The 17,029-nt window shown below is 37.0% G+C and overlaps 2 protein-coding genes and 1 pseudogene across 5 annotated transcripts; all 3 read right to left on the minus strand.

Moving 5' to 3' along the window:
• Positions 1-80: 80 nt before the first annotated feature.
• LOC111315308 (protein IQ-DOMAIN 32-like) lies at positions 81-5,551 on the minus strand. Its single transcript, XM_022916937.2, has 6 exons — positions 5,112-5,551; positions 3,856-4,341; positions 3,567-3,773; positions 2,759-2,836; positions 1,017-2,652; positions 81-573 (listed from the first exon to the last, which is right to left on the minus strand). The coding sequence occupies exons 1-6, from the start codon at positions 5,193-5,195 to the stop codon at positions 554-556; spliced, it is 2,511 nt and encodes an 836-aa protein (XP_022772672.2). The 5' UTR covers positions 5,196-5,551; the 3' UTR covers positions 81-553.
• Positions 5,552-7,624: 2,073 nt separating this feature from the next.
• Positions 7,625-13,394, minus strand: LOC111315313 (uncharacterized; annotated as a pseudogene). Its single transcript, XR_016330601.1, has 16 exons — positions 12,355-13,394; positions 12,210-12,271; positions 12,035-12,102; positions 11,811-11,932; positions 11,528-11,631; positions 11,370-11,422; positions 10,599-10,716; positions 10,457-10,487; positions 10,337-10,360; positions 10,067-10,191; positions 9,611-9,692; positions 8,966-9,087; positions 8,805-8,869; positions 8,644-8,714; positions 8,386-8,419; positions 7,625-8,193 (listed from the first exon to the last, which is right to left on the minus strand). The product of XR_016330601.1 is annotated as an uncharacterized LOC111315313 (transcript).
• Positions 13,395-13,511: 117 nt separating this feature from the next.
• LOC111315315 (bZIP transcription factor 29-like) lies at positions 13,512-16,696 on the minus strand. 3 transcript variants are annotated; one of them, XM_022916943.2, is made up of 5 exons: positions 16,518-16,696; positions 15,163-16,421; positions 14,933-15,065; positions 14,741-14,825; positions 13,512-14,150 (listed from the first exon to the last, which is right to left on the minus strand). In XM_022916943.2, exons 2-5 carry the CDS (start codon positions 16,395-16,397, stop codon positions 14,116-14,118), a joined length of 1,488 nt encoding a protein of 495 aa, XP_022772678.2. In that variant the 5' UTR covers positions 16,398-16,421; positions 16,518-16,696; the 3' UTR covers positions 13,512-14,115. The 3 variants fall into 3 exon arrangements, with proteins under 3 accessions (XP_022772678.2, XP_022772676.2, XP_022772679.2); XM_022916941.2 differs by having other exon boundaries at positions 13,512-14,121; positions 16,518-16,691; XM_022916944.2 differs by having other exon boundaries at positions 13,979-14,147.
• Between the last annotated feature and the right edge of the window lie 333 nt (positions 16,697-17,029).

Below are 17,029 nucleotides of genomic sequence, written 5' to 3' on the forward strand. Positions count from 1 at the left end.
TGAAACGACACGATGAAAATGGATACGGTTACGAGCGCAATCCCGAACTTTTGTTTGTAAAGCAGAGCTGGGCAGGAATGAAAGTTAAAAGTCAAAACGTGTTTTATAGAATTAATCAATAATAAGAATTAGTCATGGAGGTGTGGCCATTGCCGATCCAACAACAGAGAACGGCCGGATTATTACAGGAAAGAGTGATCAAAAGCCCTTTCTAAAGCTCCCCAATTTACAGTCATTGTCTCAAACTCCGAAATATTATCACACCAAACACTCTTGAACAAACACACAAGCATACCCCAAGACCCAAAGTTCAGAAAATAATAACAATATATCAATGTTTTGGTACTATTAATATACAAGAATATATATATATATATACATATATATATTCCCTTGCCAAACCCTAGATGGCTTGCACGAATCAACTGAAATGGCGAAACGCTGAGGGCATAAAACTAGATAGTAAGACCAACAATCAGCTCCACTTTTTCAATCTGAGAGGTTGAATACCATGGTACCTTGGCTTGGCGTATGGTTTGCTCCGAATAACCCTTCATCTTTGCCATCTTTTCTCTGAAACAAACATGATACAAGCAGTTAAGCATAAGTCATTAATGTGAAAACCTCTATTTCCTAACAACGACCAGAATGGAAACCTAAAGGCCCAACAATTTCTAGCCCACCAAAAATGCCACAAGGAAGCATGTCATGACAGCATACATTCTGCTAAATGAATATGAACAAGTGTACCAACAAGGAGAAACAAGTAAAGACCTTCACGTATTAAAAAGCTTAACAAAAGTTATTGCTAACAAATAGAGGTCATCTGGTATGCTTGAATAATTATGAAGATCAACTACTGAGAAGCTCAATTACTTGTATAAAATGTACAATATCCTTTGAAAGAAAAATGAAGAATGTCCGGACGTAATGTACTTTTAAGCTGGCAAAAATAGATACTGACCAGATATTAGCAAGGTTAACAATGTAAGATAATAATAAAGTTTAGAACATACCATGAAGAGGATTGGTACCATTTCCTTTTGCACCCTGCTGTGCTTTAGACATTGATTGCTGGATTCTTGGAGAACCCTGCTTCCCATTAGCACCAGCTAAGGAACGTCTCTTCTTGATATAAATGTCTTTGTCTTGCACATCTGGACTTGATCTTGGCGAGTTATTTGCATTAACCTTAGCTCTTGCAGATTCTGTGGCTTGCATGAAATGGGGAAGTGAATTGCTACTGTTACTAACTCTTGGCTCCTCATCAATGTTCTCAGGTCTTGTTGAACCAAAAGAATTGCACCTCTTCCCATTTTCCTGATCTTTGGACAATTGTTCCATGCTACTTGCACCACTATCATGAGCAGGAGTTGATGGAGAACCCTTGCCAGCAGACAAGGACTCGCGCTTTTGACCACTCTTGTCAGTTCTTTTCTTTTTAGTTTTCACTGAAACCTGACTAGAAGGTGTTCCTTGGGATTCTGGAACAGTCATATGGCTCCTAGGAGAGGCTTCTGGGGATGACCTAAATGTTTGATTACCTGTCTCAGAGTCCCGTTCTCTCTGCAGATCAGATGTGCTCTTCAGTGGCTTCTGTTCTACTTGAGGAGAGTCTACAACAATTAAATTGGCCGATTCACCTACAGCATCATCTAGTTTCTTGGGCTGCTCAACAACAGAGAGAGAAGAATCGGGCAGCGGGATTGCAAATGAATCATTTTCTTTGACATCCAAATCCTTAGTACTGTTAGAACTGCAATTTTCTTGCTCAGAGACTTTGGCTACATGTTCATATTCTATGGTTCCAACTTCAGATCTATCAGGTGAATGAAAAGTGGAAGTAACAGAAAGCTCAGTGCCGCATTCAGAACCACAATGTTCAACCCTCCAATTATTGAGGACTGGATTTTCTGTGATGCTTGGCTCCTTGGACCTGCTTATTGTATCTGCCCCGGATGACACAGTATCCATGTTTGATTCAATTCCAACATCTTGGTGGGATGAATTAATTGATTTACTTGAATTGGCTGTTAAACTCAATTCCTCAAATTTTGTTTGTGCAGCAATAAATGCAGGATTACTTGCCTTTCTTGATCCAAATACAACAAATTTCTTTGCCTCTGTTTCCAGTTGTTCAGAAGCAAATCTTTTCATAGAACGTTTGGGTTGTTCACTCTCAATTTCAGGCTTGTGAGAAAGACAGTCCTCTGTTTGAGGATGTGCATCTGTTTGCATTGTTTGATCCTGTGAGGTCTCTTTTAGGTTGGATGTACTCAAGTTGTCAATCTGAGGATGCTCCAAATCATCCGTTACTGAAGAGGAAGTTGGCTGGCATGCCTCAATCTTAAAGTTGGTTGCATCATAGGTGATCAGATTCTCTTCACTCTCTGATGAAACCAACATGTCCCTTACATCAGACTTTGGTTCATTTGACTCAGAAATAGCTTCAGATGGAACTTTAGCATCAATTGGAGAGTCACAACCGTCCCTTATCTCCCTTTCTCGTTGTTCAATAGGTAAGTCTGCTGGTGCTGCCTTTTCAGATGATGACACAGACATCCATCTCTCCAACCAACTCCAAACAGAATTCGGTTTTGATGGATCACATTTTATGTGGATAGGTTTGGTCTTGGGTGTTGAATCGATCAGCTGCAATCAAAACAAATTCTGAGTATGGTTGGGTAGACATAGTTTGAGAGACAGATACCGGCAAATAGTTAAAAACATGAAGCTAAAGAATGTCGACTTAACATACCTTACGAGCAAATCTATTGCTAAGCAGCTTCTCTATGGAAGTGTAAGTTGCATTTTGTTTTGTTGTTGAGCTTCCCTTCTTCAGTAATAAAAGAAAGAATAGTAAAATTATCTGAGGATAGCAATAATTGAAAGTAACACATAATGCAAAATTTTCTCCTTCAGGACCATCAAAAGAATTGGGTGATATTGTTTGCTATATGTTTCTAAGTGATTTAGTGCATCCTGCTGTCATGTAAAAAGAAATTAATTAAACGAACACCATGGGCTGTAGGACCACTAGCCCATAATTTCTGAATGCCTTGTAAAGCTAGTCAGAAAGTAAACACAATACTATATGATACTTGCATCTCCCTCTGAAACGGTAACTGAACAGTAAGATCGTGCAAATTACAGATTGATCTCACTCTCCACAGGCCCTTCTTTACACTTAGATTTGTGCCAGGAGGCCGGGAGTGGCATTCCCAGAGGTCTTTGAGGATCACCTAGAAACTTCATGCTTGAAAATAAAACATGCTCATAGAATGAACTCTTAATTATGAGCAGCTATCTAAGCAACACCATCCCATACCCTTTAATTGAACCGGAAAGAAGCTGCATAAAGTAAAGGAATCATGCCTAAATCTTAATGCCATCAAAGACACAGGACATGGGTCAATAAAGAGAACATAGCTATAGATTCAAAGAATATAAGGCAAATTGTAATAATACATAAAAGGTTTCTTGAGAGTGGAAGCTAGCATGCCACCTATCAATAAAATCGGAACCAGAACACAAGGCTAATGATTAATGTGAGCTGAAAGAATTACCAAACTTTGACTGGCATTATTCTTGTGATCCAGCTTCTTTTCAGCATAAGACCCTTCTTGAGATAGACGAGCACGAACAAGAACTTGCACTTTGACAATGGCTTGAACGCATCGTAAGGTTCCCACAGCGTGCCTTCGAACTAAGTGCCCTCGTACGGCAGCCTGCAACTTTACTAAATTCTTAAGCTTTCCTAGCTCTTTCTGCGCCTGCAAATGAGACCATAAGATAAAAAGTAAGAAAAGTTACCAATTAGTAAGTTTTAAATTGGCATTGAGAAAGAAACTATACCAAGAACCCTCTGATAGCAGTCTGGATGATAACAACAACAGATTCATCCAGGTTGGCATCATCTTCAGCCTCGTTTGTGGAGGCAGAAACAGGTTCATGCACTTTTGAGTCCTCTGGGATCAACAACTGAGATTTTTCTTCAGTGTATTCTGTTGGTGTCAGCAACTGAGATTTTTCTTCAGTGTATTCTATTGGTGTCAGCAACTGAGATTTTTCTTCAATGTACTCTTTTGGTGCTACCAACTGAGAATTTTCTTCAATGTACTCTTTTGGTGACAGCAACTGAGGTTTCTCTTCAGTGTATTGAATGGTGGAGATTTTCTCAGGTGTGACGGAGATATCTGGTTGTTGAAAATTAGAAACAGCAGATTCTGCACTTTCCTTAATCCCAGAAGGAGCTTCTTCTATCACAGTGTTGCTAAGAACCTGCTGCTGCTCAGATCTCTTCCGAAAACTCCACCCCTTTCGGTCACTTGATCTCTTGTTCTGTAATGAAATTTAAACAGCATAATTCCGCTTAAGGAGAGAAGGAGAAAAGAACGAGAGATATAAACAAAATAATTGCTCTATTTTAAATGAATTAAAATGTTCTTGACTCTAAATCCTAGACCTGAACGTATTGCTTTATTCAGCTTGTAAGAACCCCTATTCAATTGAATTCCATCAAGGGCTATGGAGTCCCAACAAGGGCATATCAGTACTGAACTGTCATTTGTCTAAGAGACAAATGAATGAATGATGGACCATTGTATCTACCAAACAAATGAAAATACAAAACAGGAACACAATAAGTTTCCGAAATTGAAAATTATCAGACATTTCCAATCACCAATGCCATTAAAAGGTAAATAAACCCATAACACATTTTGTTCTTACATATCTGGAAAAACCACTTAAAAGAGAACAAGCTTTTAAAACCTTGCTAGATTTGAAACCTGTAAACTAAAAAAAAAAAAAAAGAACAGCATTCATAAATTCTGGAAGCAATCAGAATTAAAAGGCAGCTTTTACATTGGTGATATAAATGCAAAGCCTAAGATTTCTCAGATCTTAAAATGAAGTACGTCAAGTTTCAAAACTCCAATTCCACAAGCAAATCCACGAGTTAAACAGAGCAACCAAAAAAAAAAAGGGAAACGACTGTTAAAAACTGAAACTTCAACTAAAGTAAGTAACTAAAACATCAAATGTAAGTCGAAATAGAACGCAAAACAACAAAGAGAAAAACGGCAATGATATGAGAGTGAAGAATATACCTCAGGAATATCAAAAGCGTCGTCTTTTTCAGCAGAATCGCTGCCGCAAGCGATGATTTTGAAACAGGAAGGGGATCTTCCCATGTTTCTTTTCTTTTCTTTTTTTTTATTTTTTCTCTCGCTCACTCTTAAACTCTGTCGACTGTAAGAGACGAGACAGCCTAATATTTGCGGTGTGGTTTGGTGTTGGACATTCCAACAAAGACAGAAAGAAAAGGAAACGCGGACCTCAAACACACTCCTTAAATCTAGTTACTGCTTTAATTTGGAATCCGCCACTTATCATCTGATCTTTCCCTTTACATCTCTCTCTCTCATTGCTCGTTGAGAGAGACGAATCAAAAAGCTGTCAGATCTCCACACTTGCTTTTTCTTAATAAAAATTAAATGAAAATAATCATTTTGACTTATTCCATGGATTTATGGGTCTATCCTTTAATTAATGCATTTAATATGATTAATTTGGTGATTTAAATTACAATTTCCTCCCACCAAAATGTACACATCAATAATGTAAGCAACGAAGGTTGTCTGAGTAATCCCTCTCACAAAATACTACAAGAACTAAACCCATCAACTAATGGTATCTAACTATGTATCCAATCATGTCTTTTTTTTGTAACCAACCCTATGACAGCTCCTTTGTCTTTCATTGCCAAGTGGTAAATGTGGGTGGATGACACGTATGAGCACATGCTACCCTGAATTCGTATAAGGATCGATGATCTATCTGCCTGCGCCTGCTCCGGGCATATGCCATGTTTGGCTGCTGCAAGTTGGATGCCATGGCCAGATATCTGTCAAAGTGGGACACCACCAAATAATGCTCTTTTTTTAGTTAGCTGCTTAAGGATTAATCAAGTCTGATTAGTCTAATCATTCTTCATCATCGATTCTTAACTTCAGCACCATATATAAGTACCAAAAAAAGAAAGGGCCTTAATTATAAAATCAACCATTTATTAGTCTCTCTTCTTATCTTTTCTAAACCAAGCTGTAAAAAGTGCTTATTCTTATCTTACATGCTTTGCTTTTGGATCTTTTAGAATTTCTCTTTTCTAATCATTGTTTATACCAATAAAATCAAACTACAAATCATTTTATTTCTTTTGATTTCAAGGTCATTCAACTGTTACATTTTTTCTAAATTGCATGGTCTCCAATCCTTCTCATTGGTTTCCATCAATGGAGAAATAAATCACACCCACCTCTTTAACAACCATTTCTTTAGTAGTAAAACTACATTTTCTTCCCTTTGATCCAACTTTTTTCACAGCATCTCAATCAAACGAGGCCAAATTCGATGCTTGCCATTTTATCACTTAGGTGGAGAATTATTTCAGCAATCAACTAGGAGGCATATCAGGTACAACGGCTCATTGACTGCCCACCATTCCCCGGGTCCCCTTTTGAGGTTACGTGGTGGAGCCCTTCTCACATGTGGAGGAGAGATATACAATAAAAATTTTACATTCAAACATATTTCGTATTTCCCAATTATGTAACAATTTCAATCTATGTAAGCATTTGCATTTAAAAAATTTATCAATCCCATTCATTCTTTTGCATCAATGAGGGACAAGCCGTACCAAGAATCCAGTATGGGCGTGGCCTCCATCTCCAAAAGTATAAGAATTAGAGAGCTTTAAAGGGGATATATATATATATATATATTTATTTATTTGTTTATTTATATAAAAGGTCCTAAATTGATATTTTCCTCAAAATTATAAGTAGGTATGTTCATTAATTACCTACTAATCCTAGTCAAAATTAAATAGATTAATATTGTCCAATACTTTGGTCTGGGCCTAAGGACCTTGAGAGCTTGGTTCCACAGGGCGAAAGCACCCCACAATCTGTCTGTCCTGACTGGAAACAGCATTAGGTTGTATGGGGCCTTGTAGTTTTTAACCTTGTTCCCAAAACAAAGCCCTTGTTGAAAGAGAAGTCAGTAATGCAATTGAGAGCAACTGATGCTTCCTCGCAGCTTTTATGCTTCACTTTCGAAGCAAAATTGCGTGAGGAAATGGTTCAGAAATGGTCCCTCTTCATGAAGACATCTTAACCACAATGTGCTCCACAACATTACCACGACAACTTAAAATTTTGCACTGTTCGACATGTTCTAATCGTCTGCTTCTGGTTCGGACAGATTCATCTTTATGATAGGGATCCCAAAGTAAGTTGATAATGACAAAATGGAGCAGCCAACCAAGGACAATAAGATATATCTATTTCAGTGGAAAATTAATCATTAATCATGACGAAAAAGTTGGTAATTAAGATCAATTTTTTTTCTTAACATGGATAATAGTAGCATAGCCAAGGAAAACTTCTTTGAGATGTTCTGTTCAAATGTTTTGGATACTTTTGTTCTCATCAAAATTTTTTTTTTAATTTAACTTCAACAGATTTCTGAATTTTGTCCAACAAAATCAATCCAAACACATTTATTTATATCAAATCTAACAAATTAATGAAAAATTATTTTTACACAACCTCCCGACAAATTTGAACCTGAATAATTTGAAACTAGATTATAAAGATAACAAAAAGGAGACATTTGAGCCAACAATGCATTGGTTCTCGTCAAATTTCATATCTATATATCTATATATAGTTATAAGGTGTAAACGATAAAGATTTCCCGTCAATAAAAGGGTGCAAGCTGCCATCTAAAAATAGATTATATCACTGCTCTTGACCAAAACAATTAAAGTGTTGACATCAACAAAATTTCCCAACGGACACTTGGGACTTTCGCGACCGTCCTCTCTTACCTGTTTTTCCTTGAGAGGACTGCAAACTTTTGTTTGCAGGAGGGCGACGTCATCTATGTCTAGTACCTTTTCCTTCTGAAGTGGACTTATTAGCACCCTTAACCTCGGCCTTTGACAGAGGCCTTAGCATTGACGTGTTCTCCACTGATATCACTGCCAACATTCCTACTCTCTTCTTCCTCTGAGTCGGACGAATCGTTTGATTTCTTCCGTTTCTTTTGAGTCATCGGGAGTTTTACCGGAAACTTTTTTGTTACTTTGCTTAGGAACTGGGGTTTTGGCATCGTGTACCTCAGGCCCTGAAGTTTTAAGTAATTTATACATCAGTGTCCATGTCAAACTCTCATAACTTCAAATTCAATAATGGTCAATCAGACAATATAAGGCAACAATCTGATTTAGTAATGTTAACTACAGAAACCCTTTAGCCCCAATTAGTTGAAAATTGTGAAGCTACCAAGACAGAGACACCATAAACCCCCAACACATACCTTCACCACAAGTTTTGCCGTCATAAATATCCAGCTGTAAAAGACATAAAAGGTTTAAACATAAGCCTTTATATTTCAGTATCTCAACATTAATAAAAGCAGCATGTAGTGCAAGAAATTCTATGGAAAATGTACGAGTATGTGTTTGACATCTCGCTGTTTCAAACTCGATATTGAAGGTGCACCATATAGTGTAAAGAAGGTACTTGATGTCTAATACAAGAAAAGTGGAAACTTTCAGTAACTTCACAAATTTACTTGATCAAGTTGGTCACTGACATTCGTTCTATCAACAATGACTATTGAATGACCCACACCGCATGCAAACACTATACAGAGATATAAAAGAAAAAACTCATCAGTACCTTCCTGTCAAGAGAAAATTCACAGCACGTAGTATTATAGGTTCATGAATTTACTTTATATCCACCTGATAACATGCATGCCCTCCAAAATGTTTACTTTCTTGGGAACTGCTGAAGACCTAGAAAGAAGACACAAGATTAAGTAAATACAATAGAAGAGAGACTCAAAAGATTATTATTATTATTTTTTTGTTATGATAAGTAAGAACACATACTTTTGACCCTTGGGACCATATCCCAACTCTCCATACTAGCGTGGCCCCAACTTATGCAGGAGACATCTGCACCAACAAAATGGTGCATATTGCCAGAATCCATGCAATGTAAATTCCAACCACTGGGAAAAAAAGGGGACCAATCAATGTGTCTCAGACAACGTATGTTACTGACTAAAACCAGTGGCTTGAAGTTTAATTGACTTCAACTCTCTAAGATACCATAAAACTTCACATAACGCACAAAACCAAAATAAACAGAATAAAATAACAAATCAATTAAAATGATGCCACTATGATCAAATTAATAATTTCACTCATTCTCTTGAGAAGAACACAACTAAGGAAACGTAACATGCTAAAAAAGCATAGAAAATATTGCAACCAAAAGGCAGAAGCTTCTAAGCTAAGCTAAACAGTATATTATAAGAAAGCTTCGTGTAAAACTGGATGATTATAGCTATACAAAATAGGGTGGAATTCTTCATTGAAAGGGAAGGAAAAAGAAATAGTAACCAAGATCTGTAAAAACAAAACAATGCTGATACATTGAAACCAAAAGCAAATCAGTCACTCATCATGATGCAAGTAGAAAAAATTATCATTAGGGTAAAAGTATAACATAACCAAGGCACAGGGCAGAACCTTAAATCCTTGAGAGGTTTAGGATACATCCAGTCATCACCAGTATTCTTTATTTTGCCCCACATATACAACTGCCCCCCACCTGGAAAACAAGCCATAACGAAACTAAACTTTGATTTTAAAAACATTTAAGCCAAGAGGAAATATAGACAACGTATCTAAAACCTTCGAGGGTTGCAACAGTTCATGGGCACAAGTTTAATTTCCTAAAATTAAGCACCCTAAAAGCATTTCAATCTAATCAATTTTATATAGATCTAAGAGTTTCCAGGAGTCTAGCTTCATTTTCTTAAAATCCAAGAACTTGAAATCTATAAACAGCAGCCTCATCACCTTTCCTTTAACTCCTACTTCGCCCTTCATAAAAAATGAAAAAAGTTTAAACTTTTCCTATAAATCAGGAGTTTTAGCAACCAGCTATTAGATTCCAGCCACAAATTACATCATAAACGAAACCTGCAGTGCATGCTGAATTTACAGAACCAGCTGAAACAATTGCATCAGGAGGAAGAACATTGTGCTTCTGGAACACATCAACACGATGAGGAACCCATTCATCCTTCTGCTCTCTGTGCCCAAGCCTGTATATCAGTAATAAAGGTATTACATGTATGATTTAGAAAGGGAAAGACTTAATAAGTAGGCAAAAAGGAATTAAGCCTTGTAAAAAACATCAAATACTGCAACAATGTAGTAGTCAACAGCAGCGTGTATATTGTTACAAACCTTCCATAACCACCAAAGTCCCACCTAGGCATTCAAACTACAAAAGTAAATTTTTTATGAACAAGGATAATAAAAGGGAAATCTAAAACCTTTAAACACAATAATTAACAGTGAACTTACGTGTAAACATAGCCATTCTTACCTGCAGCAACTGGATGTACAAATTAGAGAACTAAACAATGAGAAATGTTAAAGAAAAAGAAGAGGGGAGGGGAACGGGAGGGGGGGTAACACTAGATGATAGAGGAGGCATATCATGAACCTGTATGGTTTGTCCCACAAGCAACTTTGACAATAGTTTCCCCAGCAAGTGTAGCTATGGCTCTAGGGCGAGGTTGGGCTTCATAAACAAGCCTCACTGAGCTATCTTTAGAATTGTACTGCAAGCATATAAGTACCATGTAAATATCCATGGGAAAAGCAAGTTAGTCAAATGATAAATTTACAAAGGCTAGCAACTAGGTTAGTCAAGGTCTAAGGGACTGCTTATATGTATTAGATAACATCAGAGAGAAAAACAACATTTACACATAATGTTTGTCACACGGAGCAAAGTACCATAGGCATCAAATAACACATAAAGAGTTTTGGAACAAGAAAATCATCATGAAATTAGCAAAGAAACCAACTGAAAAAAAAAGGTCTCCTGATGGTAATATTATATGCATGCAGTTCTTATTTCCTAAGCACCATGAACAAATGCAGCAAAAATTATTATTGGACAACAGACACTAATAAGGTGAGTTAGTAAAATATTAAGATATTTCAGTTACAAAAAGCAATCCAGAGATTCAGAACATGTCACAATTAAAATATTATCTAAAAACATTATTGCATGGGGTCATATTGCTATGCTCCCTTGATTACAATTACTCAAACAATTTTTCATCCAAAGTATAAATTCAACAGGAACAGAGACAAACAAACAAAAAACAGAAGCTGTGTTAGCATGGCCGAAACTTTGGGTAATTATCATGTTCAGCCAGCATAATTCTGTGAGTAATGCTGCAGCACAAATATGCACCCCACATACCTCATTTTCTGTTCCATGCCCCAAGCTGACCGTACTGTGGAAGCCCTGCAGTTCTACAAACCAAGAAACAAGTGTGCTAACCAGTGAAAAAGAATGAAAATCAGGAACTAGAGAGCATGAAAATACGCAATGGAACTAAACAGAACCACAAACCATACTGTATTGAAGCTCCTTCAACAGATGATAACCAAACAGTGAAGTCTGCTCCACAGAGTTATTGTGACATGAGACCCCAGACAGCGCACGGGAGATGACTCAATTTCTACAAAATTAAAGATAAATAAATGAAGAAAAAGTTCAATGTAAAATGTCATTATGTAATAGAAGAATGCATTCAAAGAGATAAAAAATTATCAATAAGAATTTAACAACGAAGAAAACTAGAACCATAACATCTTGAATACAAGAGTACTAGCTATAATCAAATTCAACAGAACAAACCATTTCTAGTGGAACATGAACCAAGCTGCCCATGTTTATTCCAGCCAAAGGCCAATGAATTACCCTCATCAGTAACTACCACCGTATGGCTCCTTCCTGTTCCCGCTTTAATTATTTTATACCTTTCAAAAAAGATAAAACAGAGTAAAGTTAATCAAAATGTCAGAAAATTAAATAAATAAAGACATGACTAATTTTAATAACAACATAACAAATGGACATACTTTGAGAGTTCAGAAACAACAGTTAGCCTATCACGCTGGATTGTATCTCCATGACCAAGTTGCCCTTTCTATACATAAAAGATAAAGGTTTGTCAACTAATATTAACCCAATTAGCATAAAATCAACCACATGCATTTTACAAAAACAACATTAAAAATGCTGAGTTTTTCATGCCTCATTGCGACCCCACGTGTAGCATCGCCCTTCAACATCCAATGCAACACAATGACACGACACTGCAATAAAAAATAAATATTAAAAAAAAAAAAAGCTTTCAAATGTAAATGAGTAGGTGTGTATTTAAAAGCTATGAACTCACCGCAACCGGAGGCAACGAACTGGATGTCAACACCGACGAGGGGGCAGAGGCGAGTGGGAAATACCAAGTTGCCTTCAACTGCACCTTTGCGGCAACCAACGATGTCCCAACATGTAGAGCCACAGAACAAGAGCTCTCCGCCTTTCTTCTTCTCTTCCCCTTTCTCCTCCACCTTCTTCTCCGCTTCGGCCGCCGACATTCCCGGACGACACAAAATTCAAAATTTTGACCAAAAATATGAGCGAATGTGGGGCAATCTAACGGCTCATATTTGAAAAGGAATGTACGGTCCCAGATGAAGTTCAAATTTGGCGGGAAAGGGGGTACAACGGCTAGTAAGTAGGAGATCGAGCCGAGCAGGGTTTAAGCAGAAATGTGAAAGAAGGGAGGAATCGGAACCCTAATTCAAAAAAAGGGAAGTGAAATATTTAAAAGCTCAGATACAAAGGGATTGTTTGGGGTTTCCAAGAATAGTAGGTGAAACGAATTTATGGAGAGCGAGAAAGAATGGCAAGTAGCTTGATAGATTTTGTTGCTCTTCCACCTTTTCTTTTCTCTTTTTTAATTATAAATCATGATTACTAACAATCGCGCCAGAAGAAGAACCAGAGCTGGGCCACTGATTCCATTGGGATGTAACTAGTCCAGCACTGACTACCTAAGATTTGTGTTTCTCTTTCGGTTTTGAAAGTCCAAAATCTAGAGTAGATTTGAAGATTTGCACGGTAATATCATGTAAATTATTGAAATTTATATATTAATATTATTTTTTATATAAAAGTTACGAGTTATATATATTTTATTTTGTTAAACCTATATAATATATAATTATTAATAAAATTTTAAATCATATTACTTTCATATTTATTCATATCATCATATTATATTTTAAAATATAAGTTTAATCAAGAAAAAGCATTGGGTTTTTCTTTCGGTGATGAATCAAATTTGATATGATAAAACCAACATAGATTTTGCTTTTCCCCCTTCTCCTTGGTATATTTAGTCTTGGCTCTTGATCAAACACCAATCTAAATCGGCATATCAAATGCATAGCAAGGATGGAACTATATAAAACAGAGGAAGCAATGGCATGAAGGAGTTTGACCATAAATGAGATTAGTCACCCGTTGTCGTTGCAAAAGGGAATAAAAACATAGAATCAAATTAAAGTACTGGCAACATCTCTAAATTTATGATAAAATTCCAAGGTTATAGCAGAATATGTAGTCATTACAGGCTGAGAAAAGTAAAATATAACTATCAAATATAAATAATGCTTGAGGTTGTTTGTGTCTAAGATAAATGAATCAACAGGGGTAGAGTTTAGCTTCAACTCTCCACTGGCTTGGCATGACAACGCACCCAATGAACAAAATAATGGTCAAGTTTAATAGAATAAATAAAATAGATATAATAGATGTAGAAACCTCTATACGATCACTGTTCTTTCAAATCCAGTTCTGATACGATATTTTGGCTGCACACAGAAGCTGAAGGACTTTCATCATCAGTTCGATTCATTTGCAGTAGGATCACCATTTTGTTGCTGGGACTGCAACTGGTTATGCTGACTGTGCTGTGGTTGTTGGTGTTGCTGCTGCAGCTGCATCTGATAAACATTTAGCTGCTGAGGCTGTAACTGGAATATTGGATGATTAAGGGAAAGCTGCTGAGCCATGCAGTTTGAAAGATGAGCCTCTCCACTGAGCTCTGGTGGAGCGAGCTTCAGTCGCTGGACTTCAGCAGCTAATGCTTCATTTAGTGCTGCCACACCAAACCCATAAAGAAGACTACTGTTTTAGTTCAAAATACAAATGTGTCATTAGCATAGTTAAGCTACATTAACAAATAAAAAGGAAAGTCAAAAGCAACCCAATTAACCTGCGTCAATCATACTCATATATATAGTGCCCTAACAGTTAAAATGAAGAACAGAGATCAAAGCCTAGCCACAAAAAATCAAAACAATTTGATTCTCTTCAAACATCTTTCATTTAGTCTTCGTTATGATACTATAATCATCATCATAATAACAAAAATAGCACCCATTCTTCAAAATTCGAAGCAAGCTTTTATAATCATGCCTTGCATTGCATGGTCATGAAACTTTGCGTAGTTTTAACTAAAAAGAAAAAAGAAAGAAATTTTGCATAGCTTGATCAATGGTAATGGACCATTACGAGTCCTACAACTGGTAAACCTAAACCTCCTTCAACTCCAATTAGTTCTGGATATATGTTGATCTTAAATTACTGATAAATGATGCATAATAAGCAAGGAAGGCACCAGTTGAGAAACTTCTAAAAAACAGATGATATGAGATTTTTTTTTTTTTGTGGCCACAAACAGATGATACAAGATTTAAGAACACAGAAATATATACCATCTTTCAGTTGGGCTTGTTGCTCCATGGCCTGAAGGCGAAATTTTAACTCACTGTTTTGGCTAGTAAGCGCAGCAGAATCCCTCTAAACAAGGAAGACCAAACAAAGATGAGATAAGGAACAACTAAGTATGTAATGAGGCCTGAAAAAAGGTGTAATAATTGGTACAATTATTATAACTTTATACCCACCTGTAATGTTGTTAGCTGTGCAGATAATGTGGTTGCCTCTGTTTGCAAAGTTTGCACCTTGTGTTCTAATTCTGCAATGTACCGCATCTTCCTCTCCTTGGACCTAGCAGCTGATTGACGATTAGCCAAAATCCTGTCATGAATAAATCAGAACCATCAACTATGCCCAATATATGCAACACCAGAAGCAAAGAAGAAAAGCTAGAAGAAGGAGAAGCAATGTACAAAACCTTTTGGCGCGTTTTGGATCCATAGATGCAATATCTGCAAGCTTTTCATTTTCCATGATCTTTTTGAGCTCAGCTTCACTGAACTCACTACTCCCAAGCTCAAAGTTGAACTTGCTCGAATTTGCATCAGCTGAGCTACCAGGAGAGTGATGACCCCCCCGATTTCCCAAAGGAGGAATCTTCGGTGTATCCTCTTCAATTTGCAGACTTCCCATGTAACTATCCATTGAAAAGCTTCTGTAATGTCTAACAGTTGGAGCAATATCTCCACCAGCCCTCCGCTTGACCCCATCCCTCTTCCCAGTTGAAACAGCAGAACTCATTCCCTCCATACTGATTGGCTGTCCATTTACTTGACTCTCGACTTCATTGTCACTACTTTCACCTCCATATGTCTTTGTGCCGCTAGCTCTGCTATCCAAATCCTTATCCTCAGTCCCAGAAGAGTTCAATGTCTCAAAATTTTCCAAATTCATGAAAGCATTGAACAAGTCATCCGCAACATCCCCCTCGGTTTTCCTCTCACCCGTCACTTCTACATTACTACCCCGACCCTTGCTCCATTCCGATTCTCGTTTCACCAACTGAATCGGTTTCTCCACACCAGAAGAACTCTCCCTACCTGAAACTGACCTATCCAACATTCCATGACTCCCTATTGGAATCAATTGAGGCGAAGATTGAATCATAGCAGAAAATCCTAATGGAACATCACTACTAGACCGCCTATGTCCTTTACGTGGAGGCAAACTTGAAGTCTCACCGACACGAAACTCATTACCTCCTTTAGCAACAGGTGAAGGAAGTGAGGTCCTAACATTAGAATTGACAACCCTTTCTTCCATAGAAACATCATTAGAACTAGGATCGGAGAGAGACGAGACGGAAGACTCGCAATAAGGGGGATGACTCCATGGGGGCAAGCTATCAAGGGAAAAGAATGTGGGTTGAGATAAAGACCTAGAATGAGACGGTGCCCCTTGTTGTAAACTGGGACGAGAACCAATGATCTGTGAATAAGGCAATGAAGCAGCAGGGTTGTTGGGGTGCGAAGGAGGTATCCCAGGTCTTTTATTATTGTTGTTCTCAGGACTCAAACGCATATAAGAAGAAGAACCCATTTGAGAGGCATTGAAAATAGGTATATCCAAGTTGCTTTGAGGCTTGGGGATTGAATTTGAAGGTGGAGATTGAAGCTTCTGCATATTACTTCTACTCTCACTGATACCCTCCATTTTCTTTCATAGTTTTTTCAATTGCTACACAGAAAAAAACCAAGAATTCAAAAAACAAAACCCAAAATCTAAAAATCAAAAGAAAAACGAAAAAACAAAGTATTTCTATAAACATATTACCTGGTTAACAAAAACCCTTGCTTTTCTGCAGTACAATGAATGAAAATGAGTAGGTCAAATAAGCAAAATGAATCAAAATGATCGCCTACCCAAATGTGGCGGTGATTACACTGTCCAAAAAGTCTAAACGAAAGACTTTGAAGTGAAGGCGAATTGCCGTAAATTTTGTTCTCTGTTTTAGTAGAAGACAAACCTGGATTTTCTTTGCCAGCGAGAAGAAAAAAACGCGTGAGAAAAGGGTAGAAATTTTATTTCATCTACGCGGTTTGTCAATCTTTTCTCCTTTATCTCCGCCATTTTTCGAGTAAGTAGGATTATAAAATTACATTATTTATTTATTTTATTGTCGCTGAGATTCGTTATTATAAAAATAAAATTGAAAATTAATCAATTTTTATAGCCTAAATATTAAGGGTTTGATTTCTTTTAAATAAGATTTTAATTTTGAATTTTATAAATAAAAAAAAAAGATTTTTTATAAAATTCGATTTGATTTCGATTAATGAAGTTGA

This window comes from Durio zibethinus, chromosome 20 (genome assembly GCF_047325235.1).
Source record: "Durio zibethinus cultivar Kanyao isolate XHJ-2024 chromosome 20, ASM4732523v1, whole genome shotgun sequence".
NCBI classification, from domain to species: Eukaryota; Viridiplantae; Streptophyta; class Magnoliopsida; order Malvales; family Malvaceae; genus Durio; species Durio zibethinus.

Coding starts and splice junctions, on each gene's coding strand:
- LOC111315308 (XM_022916937.2), bottom strand. CDS start 5,195: ATGGGAAGATCCCCTTCCTGTTTCAAAATCATCGCTTGCGGCAGCGAT. Junction 2,837..3,566: donor ATAATGCCAGTCAAAGTTTG/GTAATTCTTTCA, acceptor TTATTACTGAAG/AAGGGAAGCTCAACAACAAA. Junction 574..1,016: donor TGGTACCAATCCTCTTCATG/GTATGTTCTAAA, acceptor TGTTTGTTTCAG/AGAAAAGATGGCAAAGATGA.
- LOC111315315 (XM_022916941.2), bottom strand. CDS start 16,397: ATGGAGGGTATCAGTGAGAGTAGAAGTAATATGCAGAAGCTTCAATCT. Junction 14,826..14,932: donor CACAGCTAACAACATTACAG/GTGGGTATAAAG, acceptor TTCCTTGTTTAG/AGGGATTCTGCTGCGCTTAC. Junction 14,122..14,740: donor ACAAGCCCAACTGAAAGATG/GTATATATTTCT, acceptor TTGGTGTGGCAG/CACTAAATGAAGCATTAGCT.